Below are 18,560 nucleotides of genomic sequence, written 5' to 3'. Positions count from 1 at the left end.
GCTGTATGAATACAGTTCTGTATTTTAGCACGAAATTATTTATTTGTACATCTGGTGATTGAGTGAAAGAAATCGGTGATATGACAAGCCTCCTACGCAAGGAAAAGTAATGTTAAAAATATAAATATGAATATTAAAAAAATGGGAACCAACTAAGAAAAAAATAAAACAAATAAAAGCAAAAATAATATAACACTACAGATATGTGGATGGTGCCATTGAAGTTTTACTGACAACAAATAGATCGTTCGTAAATTATATGGAGTGATATCGGACGTGTGTTTAGTGTCAACATGATTTGTATGTCTCGAGTAGCCCGGGGAATGTGCGGCTAAATTGACATGCGGGTCAGATCAGGGTCACAGACATGTACATATAATATACATGTAGCTGGACAAATACTCCTCACCAAACCAACATGGCGGACTCGTTGTCCAAGCGTGCTATCAGAGCATTGAATATACCCGAGTTTTTAGTCCACTATCTCCTGGAGGTATCTGCTAATGCATATCATCCTACAGATAATCCAAATGTAAGTATATAACAAGTATTAGCTTCCCAAAAAGCTAAGAAGGCGACCATACAACATTATTTATTAGGAAGCAATTATAGGAAAGCTTGGCGAATTGTTCTGAACATTAACAGTTAGCTGCCATAGTTCTTATGACAATTCATTTTTGAAGAATAATAATTTGTATATATGACGTCATAATACTTGACGTATAATCCTTTCGGTTAGACTGGATTGCCTGCCGTAGTTTTTCTACTCTCCGCTAGGCTTCGCTCCGACAACACAACGTCTTAGCATTTATGAGCGCAGCCTAGCGGAGAGAATTGGTAGTAATCCAGTCTATTCTTTCGGTCTATGGAAAAACAACCTCAAATATTTAACCAATAGAAATGAGTTTAACATATGAAAAATAATCATTACGTCACAATAGAGATGTCGACGTTGCGTATTGATTTAGAAAAAAATAATTCATTGGAAAATCAATAGAAGCGTATGTATTTAAACGTATTTTATGTGATCAAGTAGTCTGAAAAAATAATTATATGCATTGATGTAACTTTTTTTTTTAACTTTATAGGGTTATGAAATAAATTTTGTTTGTAACCTATTTTGAGAGTCCGCTACGACCTGTGTAATAAGAAAATTTATTATAACGTTTTGTTTATTTTAATAAAGTTGTTCAGAATATGTGATGGGCCTTTTCCTAATGCTAACAAGTTTTCCGTATAACATACTGATATACATGTACATGTACTTGGGCAAGTTGGTGAAATACATAATTTCGGTTAACACTGTACTTTACATTAGTAGCGCAGTAAAGCCCAACTTTGTTTCAGAATCTCCCATGTACAATGTAAACAAAACTCGGGGTTTAAAGTACTGCAACGTAGATAGTATAATTCGTTTCCGAGTTATAAGGCAAATCACCGAACTTATATTGTATTCGGTACGTGTAGCGCCGCCTTGTGGGATTTCTGAGAATAATGTCCGACAACCAGAAAAAACATTCGGACTTCTCTGGGTTTATCTAATAATACTTTGCTTGCGATAATTTCCCCACTGGTGCCCTTTACAAACATGTAATCTTCAACAAGAAGTTACCAATCAACACACGTTTTGGCCAGCCAATCAAAGTGAACAGACTATTTATCCAAACAACATGGCAGGCAAAGCGACCAATTATAATAGCTACCATCCTGGGACTACCATCCCAGAATGGTAGCAACCAGGATGGTAGCAATAATTTTAAAAACAAAATCTTAAAGTGCATTAATATAACAAATCTGCAAGCTTATCTGAGGTTGGAAGGTTAATATCAGTAATACGAGGGGTGTTCCAAAATTATTGTTACTTTGGTGATATCTCTTTGATAGCAGTAATTCTGATCATTTTACTTTGCCCTGTCCCTCGAAGTACTTCCCCCCTCTGAATTTATGCATCGTTTCAACCGATCGCTCCACTTTTGGAAACAGTTTTCGTACTCTTGAATTAGTATACTCATAAGATACTGGTAAATGGCAGAGCCAAGGGCATTTCTTGATTTCTATTTTGTTCCAGACAGGTGAAATTTTAGTTTGGGGAACAAGAAAAAGTCACAGGGGGCCAAGTCTGGTGAATATGCAGGGTGGGGAGGACAGTGACCTTAGTTGCCTTCAAAAACTCCGTTACAATGCGCGCCTTGTGTGCTGGCGCATTATCATGTAAGAGCCTGATGTACTTCAAACCTGTCTGTGGGCGGCGGCGTTTGTAGACTTTCTTAAGTTTTCGAAGTACAACGTCTCTATAATACTTCACTGTGACAGTTTTGCCTTTTGGAACAGGGATTTGAATGATTGGACTCTTGTTATCAAAGAATATAACATACAAAACCTTCCTCACGGCGCGTATTCTTTTAGCAATGCTTGGGCGCCTGGCGTTTTTGCTTGCCCAGATTCGATTAGAGCATTTTCTTTTGGGTTCGAAAAAATACACCCATGTTTCATCACCTGTGACCAAATTATCAAAAGCCTTTTTGCTGTATTTTGGGTATTTCTTCAATAAGGATTTGGCCTTGTCAACCCGGGACCTCTTTTGGTTGTCAGTTAGTAAATGGGGTATCCACCTGGCATTGATCTTGCCCAGCTTAAGATGTTTCTTTAAAATGTAATGGATACGTGCTAAAGACAAGCCTGTCATTTTAGCTAACTGCCGGACAGTGTACCTTGCATCTTTTTCAAGGATTTACCGAATTAGTTCAATGTTATGCTTTGATGTTGTTGTTGCAGGGCGACCTGTGTGGGCAGCATCTTTAAGCTGCTGGTGTCCCGACTTAAATCGAGCAACCCACCTACAAATAGTCATATATGACATTTGACCCTTCCCATATATATCACACAACTCACGATGAATATCCACCGGCTCTAGCCAAGTAGAGGCCTAACTTTGATATAGGCCATTATTTCAGTTACGTTTTCAACTCTCTTGCCATCCATATTTGTATAGAGTGTAACCAGTGCGCTACAAAACAATGTACACAGCACCAAGGTCAGTGTAATTGTGAGCGAGATATTTACCTATATTACGCTTCAAATATCACGCTATCGCCACGAGGTAGTTTTAAGCCCATTTAGCACGATTTCCACGAGATATTGCGCAAGTAACATTAATTTCGGAACATCCCTCGTATCTACTATATGTCGTAAGGTCAAGCATATCGTATGGTTTCTGTTATAGATAATAGTGGTACAATAAACGTATTCTGCTCGAATTATTTAAATAAAAACTTAAAACGTACAGTTTTGCATAATTTGTCAAAGTTAATGTGCATTTCTAACATAAATCATTGCATGTCAATTGCAAGGCGCATAGTAAAAATTGAACCTTAGTAAAAAGAAATTAAGTTGAAAGTTTTTTCTAAATAATATCATAATGTACCTTATATCATCTTGTAGAAGCACACAATAGATATCTCCATTTCAAGAATATCAACTTTGCACTTCCCATTAGCTGATTTGAATTATAGATGTTATTATTCCATGTGATATACATATATATATATATATTTATGATCGCAAACACATGACGTGACAATCAATACCTACCCGTAAGTCCAGATAACTCTGTAATTTGCAAATTCGGAATTGTGGGAAGAAACCGGAGTACCCGGAGAAAGCCCACATGATCGGGCAGGTTCCCCCTAACCTTTTCAAGTCCGTGCCGGGTATCGAACCACTACACAACCTGACCACCCAGTCGGTACATTCCATGTAAATGATGCATGTCTTAGTAAGAATTGCTTAATTCACAATTTTGATTTAAGGGCAAAATCAACCTCGGTACAATAGAAAACAAGACATGTGAAGACATTTGGCTGAAGAAGGTGAGTGTAATCTTGTATGACATGGATTTTTATACTAGTTCCATCAACCTTGATGATCCAGAGGTTACTATCACTATCGTAACATCCACTTCTAGAATATGTCATATCAAACTGAAGGTAGTTCAAGAGAAAAATCACAGGCCTGCAGAGACTTCCTTTGAAGATTTTCAGAAAGTGATGTTCAACTTAAAACAGTGCACTGTTATTCGATTTTTTTGTTGTATATCAAAGGATCAACTATATGCCCAACTGTTGTCTCACACAACGCCTGAAATATTCCATGGGTAGATATAACAACAGTGATAATAATTCCTAGAGTATCGCGGTATAAATATAGTGGTATAAATTAGTATCATACTTTCACTGTATTGCCGATATTTTGTGTCATAAAACACGTGACGTGTAATTGTAACCATTCTAATCACGGTACTCAGTAACTCCTTCCTCTTAATAACAACCTCCGTATAGAGACCACATACTTAAAAAGACCACATTTATAGGGTCGATAATGACGAACTTAACACAATCCAGCCTATAAGTGACGGCTAGGACCATTTGTCTCTCAGGTGGTCTTTATAGACGGTCTTGCTGAATATTCACTATTAAGACATCATTAAATAACGATAATGTATCCTAATGGTCAATATTGTACCGTTTTACATGCACATCTAATAATGATATAGAAATGAAGAAAATCGTTAATTAAAATACATATCAATGTGTATCGTCATTATTGAAGGTTGAAGAGTTGACTCCTTTGATTGCGGACAAATCTTCACTGTATTATTACAACTTAACAGGATTTGCCACGTGAGTATACACTAAATATATATAACATTTAAACACATATCAGAATAATGACAATATTTTTTCTCGTCGATTAATCTATTTTAGCTTTCCGAAATAGCCGTTTGTAGTAAAGTTAGAAAGGCATCTATCTAATGATGTGTGACACCACCAATAGGCTAATCAAAAACAAACTAGTTGGTAATCAGTTTGCGTTCAGTGTTATTTTGTTCGGTCTCTGCCGGACCGGCGCCTCTAACATCTCTGTACAAGGTTACAAAGCCTTGGAGAATCGAACCGTCGCCCTAGTTCAAATCTGGCTGACTGAGAGAATAACCCTATCTTTATACCCATGCCCAAATATTGTTTGGTCAAAGGTCGTGACGGCCTGACCGAGGAGTCGTGTCCCATTATTTTAGTATATAGACAATTTGTGTAAACTTCTCATCGACACTTTTATAGTTATTGATGAGGTTCCTCGTTATCATGGTGCCTGTCGGTCACCTTTTCCGGGAGAATATACAACCAATCCTATAGTTATTTATTGACCTTTTATGTTATTGTGGTCAGTTATTCCGGCCAAATATTTACCTGTATTATTCTATCCCCTAAGATAGGTTTGTCTCACATCGGTCAGCCATTTTAGTTAATACTTTTACATATATATAAGTGCTTCATAAAATTACATTTTAACTTCATATCATTACACAACAATTACATAATATACCTTATCTTGTTACAGGTGCTATGTATATTTAGGATCATTTCATATTAAATCTTATGAAATGAGTCTAAGAAGTTATTATTTTGAGAGCCTTGCCGAGACAAAAAATCTCATATGAAATGAACACAAATTTAAGATACTTTTTATCACATAACTACAAATATCTACATAACACAATTAACGTCAAAGTGTATTCCAAAAATCAAGCAAAGGCCGCCAATTTATCCCGCCATCTTCGTAATCTTGACGTCACGTCATTTTTTCCTGACGTCATTTTATTGTTTCTGTCTGACATCACAATGAATTTCCAGCCAATGAAAATCGCCCCAGGTTATATTACACTAGGCCTAGTGACATATGCAAAAATATTACACGGGCAAAATCACTGGATATCAGGCGAATTATGTGATAAATTTATATTTTAATTGGTGTTAGTGGTTTTCATTATAGAATGAAAAGCTATCAAATGTTCGGGTCTTTTTTAACTGATAAAGACAATTCACTCGTGTGGAATAAATTCCAAATCCAACAAACACTCGTTGTGTAACCTTCATTATGAAATATTTACATTTTCACTTCGCTCCGCCTCAATGTAACTAGTAAACTCCGATCACTTCATTTCCCAATGGAGATGCTTGGTCACGCGCTGACCTCTGACCGGCGTGAGAATACATTTTGACATTGTTTACATTTTGACCTACATTGTAGTTTTACGCCGCTTCAGTTTTGAACTTTCTGCGATGTGGCCTATCGTTGTACATTTAGAAACACAGACAGGAATGCTTGATAAAGTGATATTAGAAATTGTCAGTAATATAATATTATAGCCGCCTAGAGATATTTTACACGTATTTTGATGAAACACTGAATTAGGCTCAAGCCCAGGTAAAAAAAATGCTGAGCATAGCCTGAACCGGGGATGCTTCAAAGCTCTCTATTTATTAGGCCTAAATATATGCACTGCTGACAAGTAAACAAAGCATGAAATTAAAACTAAAAGCATCTATTTGTTTAATGTTTAGAGAAATATCTTAATTCAAGCACACGTAAGAAAATTTTAACAATGTTATCTTCAAAAAGTGTAATTTGGGTTAGCGTCACGTTAGGACCGAACGCAGTGAGGTTCACCACTCATCGCATAGCCTAGTAGGCATAATCGAACGCAAATAGTTTAATGTGTACAATATATGTGAAACGGTGTCATACACGAAAGCTTAGAAACGATAGATTCCATGAAAATACGCTCAAACAGCAAACAGGCTAATTTCAGTGACATTAAGCCTAACGAAACGATTCTGTGAGTGTCAAAATCCACGGCATTGGAGGGTCGTTGGAAACCGCCAACATTTCAAATCGATGTTTCTCTACTTACTTTATACCGAATTTTAATCCCCAAACTCCAGTAGACAGAGAAGTTATCACATTTCAAGAATAACACAGAAGTCTTCCAGTGATCTGCGACTAAGTCCCACATTTTAACACGTTTTATTCAGCCCCGGAAGCATGGTTATTGGACTGCATCACATACCATAGACACAGGGGTTGGATTTCACGACAGATATAGTTAATACATATTTAAATGTCAGCTACAAATAATTATCAGACGGGAATACAGCATTCTGTTAATTCCATAACAATTATAATTGAGTTTTAAAAGGTTTGATTATGTTTAGATACCAACTATTCAGCATTTTCACCACAATCGTCATTTTCTTCGAAACCGGACCCCTGCTCAATCGAGCGACCGGATTACACATTGACTGCACTGCTAGTATTGCGCAGCAATTTTTGTATTTGAAGCTACATAATAATGTTTTATGATAAAATTTAAGCCATTAATTCTTGAATATAAAAACAATATTTCAAAATCGCCGTTTTTTATCGTAACAACGCACAAAGAATGAAGTTATTTTCGGAACTACATTTTGTGTTGCCTTGGTGACGAGAAGAACTGACTGGCGGCTGTTCCGTAGCTGTACATACATGTACGATAACTGGTACAATGTTGCAAAATTGTATAATAATCTTATACCTAACACATATAATTTGATTTTTTTTTCAACAGCGGAAATTTTAAATTGGTTAATGTAAATATAAGGATTGATTATCAATTTTGTTGCTTGCATTGACTGATGAAGAAAGTTAATCTCGTGCAAATGTTACATGAACTGCTTCGCAGTTCACTTCATTTGCACGAGATTAACTTTCTTCATCAGTCAATGCAAGCAACAAAATTGACAATCAATCCTTAAATAAATTATTATTCTAGCGTTTAATTTGTTTTGGTGATGCAGCCTCCGTCTAAACATTGGCAAGTTTTTGGGAACCAAGTTAAACCTACCGGAGCCTCTGGATCCAGAAAAGGTAATTTATGTTTCTACCATTGTTATCTACGTTTTATATAGCTTACTGTTTTGTCCGGGTGATTACCTGTCCTCAGTCTATAAGTAACCATCCATTAATAAGTTGGTCACAAACTTGATATCAATTTACAACAAGGGGACACTTGACATGTGTAAAATATGTTGTTTGTTAACGGCTATGTCGGATTTTCTAAACCGAACGACCTTACCCAATATTCGAAAAAGAGGACACAGAGTATGATTTACTGTTACAATCTTTAAATATAAATATAAACATTATTTATTTTACATCGATTGAGAAACAAGTTATACAACTTATGTAAAGCACTCTCAATGGCCCGGATGTAAGCGCGCGAAGGGTCTTAGTGTGGGAGGACACCGGAGTGCCAAGAAAAAACCCACGTGATTGGTTAGGTGACCCCTAACCTTTTCACGTCCGTGCCGGGGATCGAACCCCAGCCGGCTAGGTGAAAAGCGAGCGGCTTAACAACTACACCACCAGAGCACCTTTCCAAAAGCATATATATTGGTGCGATATAAACATAAACAACATCAAAAATTCATTAGTAATACTTTTTTAGTTTTTGTTTTTCTACTTTTCACAATATGTTGTTATACAAGGTTAGATTGATGTTACAGCTACAAAAACATATACCTTTGTCTCCTTTTATTTTTCCGGTAACAAGATTTCTTTTTGCTGTTCGGGAGTTATAAGGATAATAATATTATTATGTCGCTGCCTTTCACTTTATCATATTTGTGTGACAGATAGTCCTCCTCGACGGTGTGACAGCTGTTCTAAATGCAGTGGCTCTAGCAATCGCGGATGAAGGTGGTAGGTAATGAATACCCTAAAAAAGACATAACATCCGGAGGATTATACTGTGACAATATCATTTCGAAGTTTATCTTCAATACGGGTAAAAGAAGTATGTTATTCTAAAATTTATAAATAATGGATATTAACCGATGCACGTGTGGTCTTCCAAGATGCAAACAAAATCCATCACGCAAGAATGGCGTTTTCCTCCTTTATTATAAATTACTATTAAAAAATGAAGTCGATTAAAAACAATTGCAGATTTAATTAAGTTAAAGATAGTTAAAGATTTTTGTTTTGTAAATAGTATAATAGTTCAAATGTTTCTCAAAATATAATCTTACTCTCTAATTCTTAATCTTTATTAATTATTTTGACAACAGTGTAAGTAATGACTTCCATATGGTATTTAATGATAAGTTTTTCGTTCGCCAGATACAATACTCTGTCCAATACCGACATATGGGCGATTCATGAACGATATAGAAGAAGTTGCTGGGGCACGTTTCTATCAAATACCAATGTTTGAGGTACTCGTTTAATATGTAACAGTAAATGCCGGCCAACTTAATCCCATCACAATCAAACAGTTTACTGCAAATAAAATCTGTAATATTTATTTCACGCTTATGCCAAGGCCAAGTGTTTCTCTGTAATCATATAATGTAAAGCAGCCTTTTCCGCAGCGCTTTATTTAACGCTTTCGATATGTCATTCTTTGCAAAGATTTTATGTAGCCACTTTTGACTAATTTAAGACTTATCTTTTTATTCGCGATCGTCAATAATCTAACACGTATCATCAGTGTTTTTATGTGATTTATACTGATACAGGTATCTCTCAATATATATTTTGCAATATTCTTACCTTTTTTTCAATATTACCGTACTTGTCCCAGGAATGTGAGAATGGAGGCGCAGCTGACTTCCAGCTTAGTGTCATTGAGGAGTATTATAATAAAGCCGTTGACGAGGTAATTATATATGTTTACATGTCATATTTACTTACGTTCAGTCATTGATGCATTCAAATGCTTGTGAACGTTACTATTTTCTTAATAATTATGGATAAAAATGATAAATCAAAACACATGCTTTATTTAAAAATTATGTTTCCATGCCATCCTGCCATGCGAATTAAAGCAATGTGTTTTATTACCAGTAAGATCCGTGACCAAAATGATTACAAAAAACACAATTTTTGTTTGTGTAAATCGAAATGTGAAATTATTGTAAAATGATATGTAACCATAAATTGCACCAATAGTATTTATGAACAGAGTCATGCTTTCTTTCTGGTGCAGGGCCGTACTGTGAAAGGTGTAATACTTTGTAATCCTCAAAATCCATTAGGGAAAGTATACAGCAAAGAAGATATATGCAATCTACTGGACTTTTGTGCAAGGTATTGTTTGAGTTATTTCCTTTTATGTTAAACGTGGAAAATTAATAGATCGATAATTTTGCTTTGATTTCATATATAGTGTAATATAGTGTATACATTGTACCTACTACAAGTAATTTTGATAAAACAAAAATTTGAACAAAACCTTTTTTTGATTAAGTTAGTAAAATGATGAAATTGCGCATTTACAATTGCTGCTGTATCATCAAAAACAAGTAATGAACTCAGTCATGTTTAAGAAATTAATTATGAAGTTCATACAAATGCTCTATACCCCACATGTCCCTTAAAGATAATCCATATAAATGTTTTGTTTAAGAAAAAAGATCCACGCTGTTATAGATGAGATCTATGCTTTGTCTTGTTACGATAAACCGACTTTTACCAGTGTACTGCAGTGTGATATTCCTGACCCAAGTCGCACCCACTTCCTGTGGGGATTCAGTAAGGTAAGATAACCATATTGGCATCATATCCACTTCCTGTGGGGATTCAGTAAGGTGAGATAGCCATATTGGCATCATATCCACTTCCTGTGGGGATTCAGTAAGGTAAGATAGCCATATTGGCATCATATCCACTTCCTGAAGGGATCCGGTAAGGTAAGATAGCCATATGGACACTAAATCCATTCCTGTGGAGATTCGGCAAGGTAAGATATCAATATTGGCATCATATCCACTTCCTGTGGGATTCAGTAAGGTAAGATATCAATATTGGCATCATATCCACTTCCTGTGGGGATTCAGTAAGGTAAGATAGCCATATTGGCATCATATCCACTCCTGTGAAGATTCAGTAAGGTAAGATATCAATATTGGCATCATATCCACTTCCTGAAGGGATTCAGTAAGGTAAGATAGCCATATTGGCACCATATCCACTTTCTGTGGGGATTCAGTAAGGTAAGATAGCCATATTGGCATCATATCCACTTCCTGTGGGGATTTAGTAATGTAAAATAGCCATATTGGCATCCTATCCACTTCCTGAGGGGATTCAGTAAGGTAAGATCGTCATATTGGCATCATATCACTCCTGTGGAGATGCAGTAAGGTAGGATGGCCATATTGGCATCATATCCACTCCTGTGGAGATGCAGTAAGGTAAGATAACCATATTGGCATCCTATACACTTCCTGAGGGGATTCAGTAAGGTAAGATAGCCATATTGGCATCATATCCACTTTTTGTGGGGATTAAGTAATGTAAGCTAGCCATATTGGCATCCTATCTACTTCAAGTGGAGATTCAGTAAGCTAAGATGGCCATATTGGCATCATATCCACTCCTTTGGAGATGCAATAAGGTAAGATAGCCATATTGGCATCCTATCCACTTCCTGAGGGGATTCAGTAAGGTAAGAAAGTTATATTGGCATCAAATCCACTTCCTGTGGAGATTCAGTAAGGTAAGATAGCCATATTATGCAATAAGGTAAGATAGCCATATTGGCATCCTATCCACTTCCTGAGGGGATTCAGTAAGGTAAGATCGTCATATTGGCATCATATCACTCCTGTGGAGATGCAGTAAGGTAGGATGGCCATATTGGCATCATATCCACTCCTGTGGAGATGCAGTAAGGTAAGATAACCATATTGGCATCCTATCCACTTCCTGAGGGGATTCAGTAAGGTAAGATAGCCATATTGGCATCATATCCACTTTTTGTGGGGATTAAGTAATGTAAGCTAGCCATATTGGCATCCTATCTACTTCAAGTGGAGATTCAGTAAGCTAAGATGGCCATATTGGCATCATATCCACTCCTTTGGAGATGCAATAAGGTAAGATAGCCATATTGGCATCCTATCCACTTCCTGAGGGGATTCAGTAAGGTAAGATAGCCATATTGGCATCATATCCACTCCTGTGGAGATGCAGTAAGGTAAGATAGCCATATTGGCATCCTATCCACTTCCTGAGGGGATTCAGTAAGGTAAGATAGCCATATTGGCATCATATCCACTTTCTGTGGGGATTAAGTAATGTAAGATAGCCATATTGGCATCATATCCACTCCTGTGAAGATTCAGTAAGGTAAGATATCAATATTGGCATCATATCCACTTCCTGAAGGGATTCAGTAAGGTAAGATAGCCATATTGGCATCATATTCACTTCCTGTGGGGATTAAGTCATGTGAGATAGCCACATGGACACCATACCCACTCCTGTGGAGATTCAGTAAGGTAAGATAGCCATATTGACATAATTTCCACTTCCTATTTGTGACCCTGTGACTACGTTACTGTCTTACATATTGTCTCAGCAAAATTTTGAAAACACGTCCTGTTAATCCCGATAATGATAAGTTTGTGAAAGTTTTTCTCCGTGAGTTTTTATTTGCTTTAAAGTAATTAACGGTACTTGAATTCGCAAAAAAAATATCCCCACGAACTTCATGAAAAAGAAATCGCGAAATGAACTTGTCGCGTATTGTGTGGTTTCAATAAGATCACGTGATTATTTCTTTCACTTCCTCATAGGGCTTCGGTTATATCAAATAATGTAGCTGTCATTCAACTTTCTTTGGGACTTCATTAATAATCTCTCTGATCTCGTGATTGCTTTTCCCGCTCTTATAATATATGTTGGCGCTTTGTCATCGGTAATCAAGGAGTAAACCTCATTGTGTTGTATATATATTGTTATCAAGAAATGTATTTGTGGTAGTAGGTAGGCTATGTAATCAAAGGTTAATATTTGATCATTAATATATATTTCATCAGAATATGTAATTGTATGCAATCAATGATTAACATTGTATGATTAATTTGACGTTATGTATTCTGCTTTTCTAGCAGAGTTTCGTCGTTTGTCATATTGTCTTTCGTTATTGTTTATCACCTACAGGATATATCACTGGCAGGCTTCCGGTGTGGGATGATTTACAGTAGAAACACTAACCTTATCGATTACATTAAAAAAGTGTCCTACTTCTGCTCAGTTCCTGCCCCCGTTCAAATTATCTTAAACGCCATTATTTCAGATACAGGTAGGCACACTTTTCAAGCATCTTTATAATAACTATGACCTTCCACTATTGTCCACATGTGTGTAGCTTAATACAACAACAAGAAGCAAAATACTTAAGATATTTTAATGGAAGAATGAATAAAACTTATTAGAAAGCATCTGTCAGAGAGTTGTCAATGACATTCTGTCCTACATTCAATGGGACAACATGCACGCAAATGTATATGCGTGTATTGCTTCATACAACAACAAGAAGCAAAATAATTTAGATATTTTAACGGAAGAATGAATAAAAATGGTTAGAAAGCATCTTTCAGAGAGTTGTCAATTACATTCTGACCTACCTATAATTGGACAACATGCATGCAAATGTATACGATAAATTCTATTACTTAATGAAACGATTCCATATCCAGAATGGCTGGACAACGTGTACTTCCCGGCATATCACCTGCATCAGCGAGAAAACTTCGAAATCGCATGCGCTGGATTAGACAAGCTGGGGATACCATTCTATCGGGGAACCGCTGGAAGCTATATCTGGATGAATTTAACGAAGGTTTGTAAAAGCTGCTTGACAAATTAATGATGCTTGCTGTAAACGATGTGTTTTAAAATACGATCTTTGTTTCATTAACCAATGGTAGGTAGCATTTAAGGGTTTAAAGGCCCAATATAGTAAGTTTTAAGTTTTTTGTGTAATCAAAAACGATTACAAGACCATTACCATGGTTTCTCTGCATAAAATGTTGACTAAAGCCAGGAAAGATCTTACTGAGACCAACTGTAACGTTTCCAAAATAAATACTAAAATATTAAAAAAATAGTGTGACCCACAATTAAATACAAACCGAAACGATACGAAGAAGTTCACGGAAACTCGATTTCCGGAAAACATCAAGTGACGCTATCAATATATGCTATAGGCCTATTGTTGTGATCCGATAGGCTCGCACGGGAAAACAGAAACAAACAATGATGACTGTACAAAATGTTTAGGCCTATACACAGGGCCCTGGCACGAATTTTTAGCCAACAATATATATATGTTTTATAGGCTTATAGCAATTATTTCTCTCTAAGGTAAGATATGCGTCACTGATATGTAGAGCCAGGTCCCTGTGGACCTATATACGAAACGCTTCGGTAATTGTCGGTTTTGCAATTGCGACTGTTTTAAGATGGCCGGTATGTTTACTTTTTTTAACCGTTCAATATCATTGGTTTATCTGAAAGGAATAATGTCATATAATACACGTCTTTCATCTTTATACTAGGTCATTGATACAATGTTCTATCATTGTAAATGTTTGTGATTACAAATAGATAATGAAAAGTTACGTATATCGGGCCTTTAAATTGTATATAGCAATAGTACTGCCTTAAGGGCTATTGGACGACACTATCGCCATTTTGGAGGTTGTGAAACGTAATTAGTCAAACAAGCTATTAACTGCACGGAATGCTCTAAAACCTGTTTGAAACTCATCATAATAATGCATATTTGTAAACAAAAACTCTTCCATACATGTTCAGCGTTATTGAGGTTACATGTATTTATCGAGTTTTGTTTTTACTTTTTTTTCGCCTATGCAAGCTACAAACTAGTTTGACTTTTGGACACATTTGCCGTACACACAAGCAATTTGGGACGGAACACGTGGCTGGAAGTAAAAACCTAATACAACAGAAACTATGCCAATCTCGAACAAATCCTTTGACATATCAAAGCATGACATTTTCCCGATAAAAATAACGTAAAATTATTGCAATGAACACATGCCGGCATCCACCATTACGTGTCTGTCGTCGGCATGCTTTTTACTTTCACTTTATTCTCGCCATCTTGCCGTTTATGTCATTAAAAATACTAAGCTATGACGGAGTTTTCGAAGGGAATATCCAGTGAAAAGACTAATCACAGCAACATGTTTTATTTGTCATGTTTTATTTATTTATTCTTAACATTATTTTAGCGTCAAATGTCAATCCGATATGTGTTTATCAATAACACATGATCTTATTTTTGCGATGACATATTGGGCAGCCATTGCCGATTTACAAATTGTATTTTTTTTTGTCTAACGGATTTTAATGAGGAGACAAAATGTAATATGACAATTGACTTATAAGTTTATGTTTGTCATGCATAGATTAAGCAAACAATCACATGCCATATTTCCAAACATTCAGCAGAAAATGTCATCGTGAAAATGACAGAAATGTGACAGAAATGTGACAGGTGCGTTGTTGACATTTCCAAGGGTGTACCACAGGTTATGATTGTGGGTTGAAAATGTAAGGAGCGGTATTTTCGTGTTTTGCAATATAATAACCCAATAAATATATCAACACTATCATCGCTACTAATTTAGAAATTAGGATTATTGATATTTGTTAAAATTTCTTCACGCAATTTACCCTAAATGGCCTCATACGAACTATTCTTCTGGAAACATGTCTGCCTCGTGATACCATTTTTGACAGATATTCGGCTCAAGTTTAGGTCTGTTATTTTAGTATATGGTGTTATCATTCAATTCTAAAAGTAAATACGTATAGATTGAAGATACGATAGGATAACAATTGATATTTTAGACCATAACATATAGTGGTATCTTAGAATTTCGTTCTTTTCTGGAATTTTTCTTAAAACTTCTAAATAAGTTAAAAATTAGATTGGAATATACATTTATTTTTTGACAACACCATTCTGTTCTTTACTTGATTTAAGACATATTTGAAATTCTTGAGTTAAAAGTCTGATTTCAGGTATTCTGCATATACCCGTATATAACTGACATAGTCAAGTCCAATAGCCCTTAACTAGCATCGTACCTGAGAAAACATTTCCGTTTAGTTTTATCTGTAGAGGGCGGACTAGTATGTTTGTCCATACCTTATATCCCTACTGTACTGCTGAGCTTTGCTACAACAAAACTTTGTTTTTAACCTTGAGATCACTGGTTCGATCCCAATTGGATCCACACTACGTTTACTCCCGCTCACGTTACAGTACATTTCAGCGCATGCTACATTGACGATAGATATTGAAAATATCACTTTTTGTAGTTTCTGCCAAAGAAGACTGATGAAGAAGAACTAGCGTTGTTCCATAAATTACTCAATGGCGGTGTGTATCTGTGCCCTGGAAAAGAAATGTTCTCCCCATTCCCTGGCTGGTTTCGTATGACATTTAATACGTACAAAGACCATGTGATTGAAGGTTAGTTACAACGAGAGCTTATTATTTTAGAATCCTAAATATGAAAATAAATATATTAAAGATAAGACCTTGCATAATTGTCCTCAACTTTCATTCACCATAAACATTTTTTTGTTGTTCAAATTTTATTGATTGTTCAAGTTTTGCGTTAATACCAAATTCATTTAGTAACTCATCTCTACATATTTTAAAGTTAGATGTAAGTATATCACTTCTCCAATGCAGTTGTATGAAGTTTGTTCTAAGAAAGTGTGTGTCTGCAATTGAAAATCAAGTGATGAAGAAGGAAATCAACAGTATAAAATGTATTTCGATAACAAAAATAATAATTCAGATAACATCAGTATTAAGATATGAATTACATTGGTTGTTTGATAGCATGTTTAATTTCATCTGCTTGCAAAATATATAATTTTAGGTTTGAAGAGAATGGAAAATGTCCTGGCCAACTGTTCGTTCACTGCAAAGTGATGATTTGAAAGTTATCCATGTACTCGTGAAGAACTAGAACACAGAATACTATATATATATCCTGGCCATAGTATTCCCAAATTGTGGCATTGTTGAGAGAGCAATCGGCTGTCACCATTATCATTATAAACGGACAAACATTACTAAGGAAACAAAATGATCAGATACCAATTATTACGTTCAACAACGATGCTTACCTTGCAAAGCAACGAGAGCTTGATATAGTGTATGCGTTGTGAAGTAATTTTTTAATGTAAATTTGTTTAATTTTTGTTTATACACAATACATATACATTTTTACCAATATTAATATTAATTTTGTTCTGTAACAAGCTTTCTGCTTTTGTGACTTACAGGTTGTACTGTGTTGGCCTTATGTTGTAATCTGGACATTAATGCAGACACATGAGCAATGTTCCACGCATTTCTACTTAAAATAGAATTGGGTGAGGGTGTCAGATAAGGCCTAGCTTTGTTTAGTTAGGGGAGGTTTAGTTAGCAGGAGGTTTAAAGTGAGGCCTAGCTTTGTTTAGTTAGGGGAGGTTTAGTTAGCAGGAGGTCAAAACAGTCAGGGATGATGTCATATGGCGTCATTAGTATGTTCTGAACATCTAAGGCAGGGGAGTTGACAGGAGGGTGTTATTCAGCCTGGGGCTGTAATTAATTTCTATAGGGTCTGGACAAGGAAGGGCAGAGGGGTCGTGCACGTGGAGTGTGGGGCGTGTGCATGGTTTAGATTATTAAGAGTTTATGGGATCTAGCCTTGAACAAATCAGTAGAGGACATTTGCTTAACAGTTTTCTTATGTAGTCTTAGAGCTGTTTAGTCATATGACCAGGCAGTCTATTAGGATTAGGCAAGACTTTAGGAGATGGGAATACCAGGTACTAGGTAGCTCGGCTCTGGTCAGTTTAATAATTCTTTAGAACAGAGTGAGTTGGTTGTTATTGACCCAGAATTTACCAACCCTTAGTGTCTGCTCCAAATGTATATGTTGTTTTGTTGATTACATACCTTTGATTATATTTTATTGTACTATATGTTTTCTGAAGATACTAATTAACATATGTTAATATGTTTGGAGTTACTCAAGTATTGCAAACAACTGGTTATAAGGCAATCAAATGGTTGCAAACAACAATTTTACCCCCAATTCAGATAATTGATAGATTAATTAAGTAATTTTCTGAAATTGATGGGTACTCAGAGGATTTAAACTTGATACCGGTTGAGGTTGTACCTCTGGTAAATATGGTTGCCCCTGAAATAAAAGTTATACCTGATTATAAGATCTATCAATCAAACCAGAGGATTTAACTTGAAACTGGCTAAGGTGCTATCCCTGGTAAATAAGGTTGTCCCTTGTAGAATTTTTTTAACCCGATACCGGTGAGGACGCCCCCGGTAAATAAGGTCCCCAGTAGGAAAATAGACTAGATACCAGATGGGTCCGCCCCTGGTAAATAAGGTCACCCCTAAATGCATGATAGAAGACTACCTGCAATATTTATAAAGTGTAACCTGATACCAGATGGGTCATTCATGGTAAATAAGGTTAAATAACAGATTTAATTAAGGGTAGAAGTCTACCTATATAACCAGTATGTTTGTAGTCCTACGAGTAACTCCCAAGAAGCCACATGTTAGGTTATTTACTCATAGTGTAGGTTGTAGGGTTTAATTTGTACATATCACGGTAGGATTTAATTGGTTTTGAATTAGATGGATGTTTTAGGGGTAATAAAATAGTAAACTAAATAATCTTGCCTCATTGTGTTATGTGTCAAATTCCTTTTATTTCCATTTATCGTTTTATAAATCTATGCCATCTCGTTATAGTCATTAATACAGCCATTATAATTTACTGATTATATGTTCGTAATCCTGTTACCGGTGGGGTTTTTTTGTACCAAAT

General features: G+C 35.9%; 1 protein-coding gene across 2 annotated transcripts; it reads left to right on the top strand.

Moving 5' to 3' along the window:
- The first annotated feature begins 270 nt into the window (after window positions 1–270).
- On the top strand, window positions 271–18,406 carry LOC138304633 (1-aminocyclopropane-1-carboxylate synthase-like protein 1). Of its 2 annotated transcripts, XR_011205612.1 has the most exons (14): window positions 271–532; window positions 3,810–3,869; window positions 4,609–4,679; window positions 7,674–7,743; window positions 8,511–8,577; window positions 8,998–9,092; window positions 9,461–9,535; window positions 9,866–9,966; window positions 10,286–10,415; window positions 12,826–12,967; window positions 13,365–13,507; window positions 16,021–16,174; window positions 16,593–17,150; window positions 17,204–18,406. XR_011205612.1 is itself a non-coding variant. In XM_069244804.1 (13 exons), the coding sequence occupies exons 1-13, from the start codon at window positions 419–421 to the stop codon at window positions 16,643–16,645; spliced, it is 1,275 nt and encodes a 424-aa protein (XP_069100905.1). In that variant the 5' UTR covers window positions 271–418; the 3' UTR covers window positions 16,646–18,406. The 2 variants fall into 2 exon arrangements, 1 of the variants encoding a protein (XP_069100905.1); XM_069244804.1 differs by having other exon boundaries at window positions 16,593–18,406.
- The last annotated feature ends 154 nt before the right edge of the window (window positions 18,407–18,560 follow it).

This window comes from Argopecten irradians, chromosome 12 (assembly GCF_041381155.1).
Source record: "Argopecten irradians isolate NY chromosome 12, Ai_NY, whole genome shotgun sequence".
NCBI classification, from domain to species: domain Eukaryota; kingdom Metazoa; phylum Mollusca; class Bivalvia; order Pectinida; family Pectinidae; genus Argopecten; species Argopecten irradians.
This window is presented reverse-complemented; position numbering and strand designations above follow the sequence as displayed.

What these genes read in the sequence shown, in the direction of transcription:
- LOC138304633 (XM_069244804.1), top strand. Translation starts at nt 419, where the DNA reads ATGGCGGACTCGTTGTCCAAGCGTGCTATCAGAGCATTGAATATACCC. An exon ending in AAGACATTTGGCTGAAGAAG is followed by an intron (nt 3,870 to 4,608) that starts GTGAGTGTAATC and finishes TCATTATTGAAG; the next exon opens with GTTGAAGAGTTGACTCCTTT. An exon ending in CGCCATTATTTCAGATACAG is followed by an intron (nt 12,968 to 13,364) that starts GTAGGCACACTT and finishes TTCCATATCCAG; the next exon opens with AATGGCTGGACAACGTGTAC.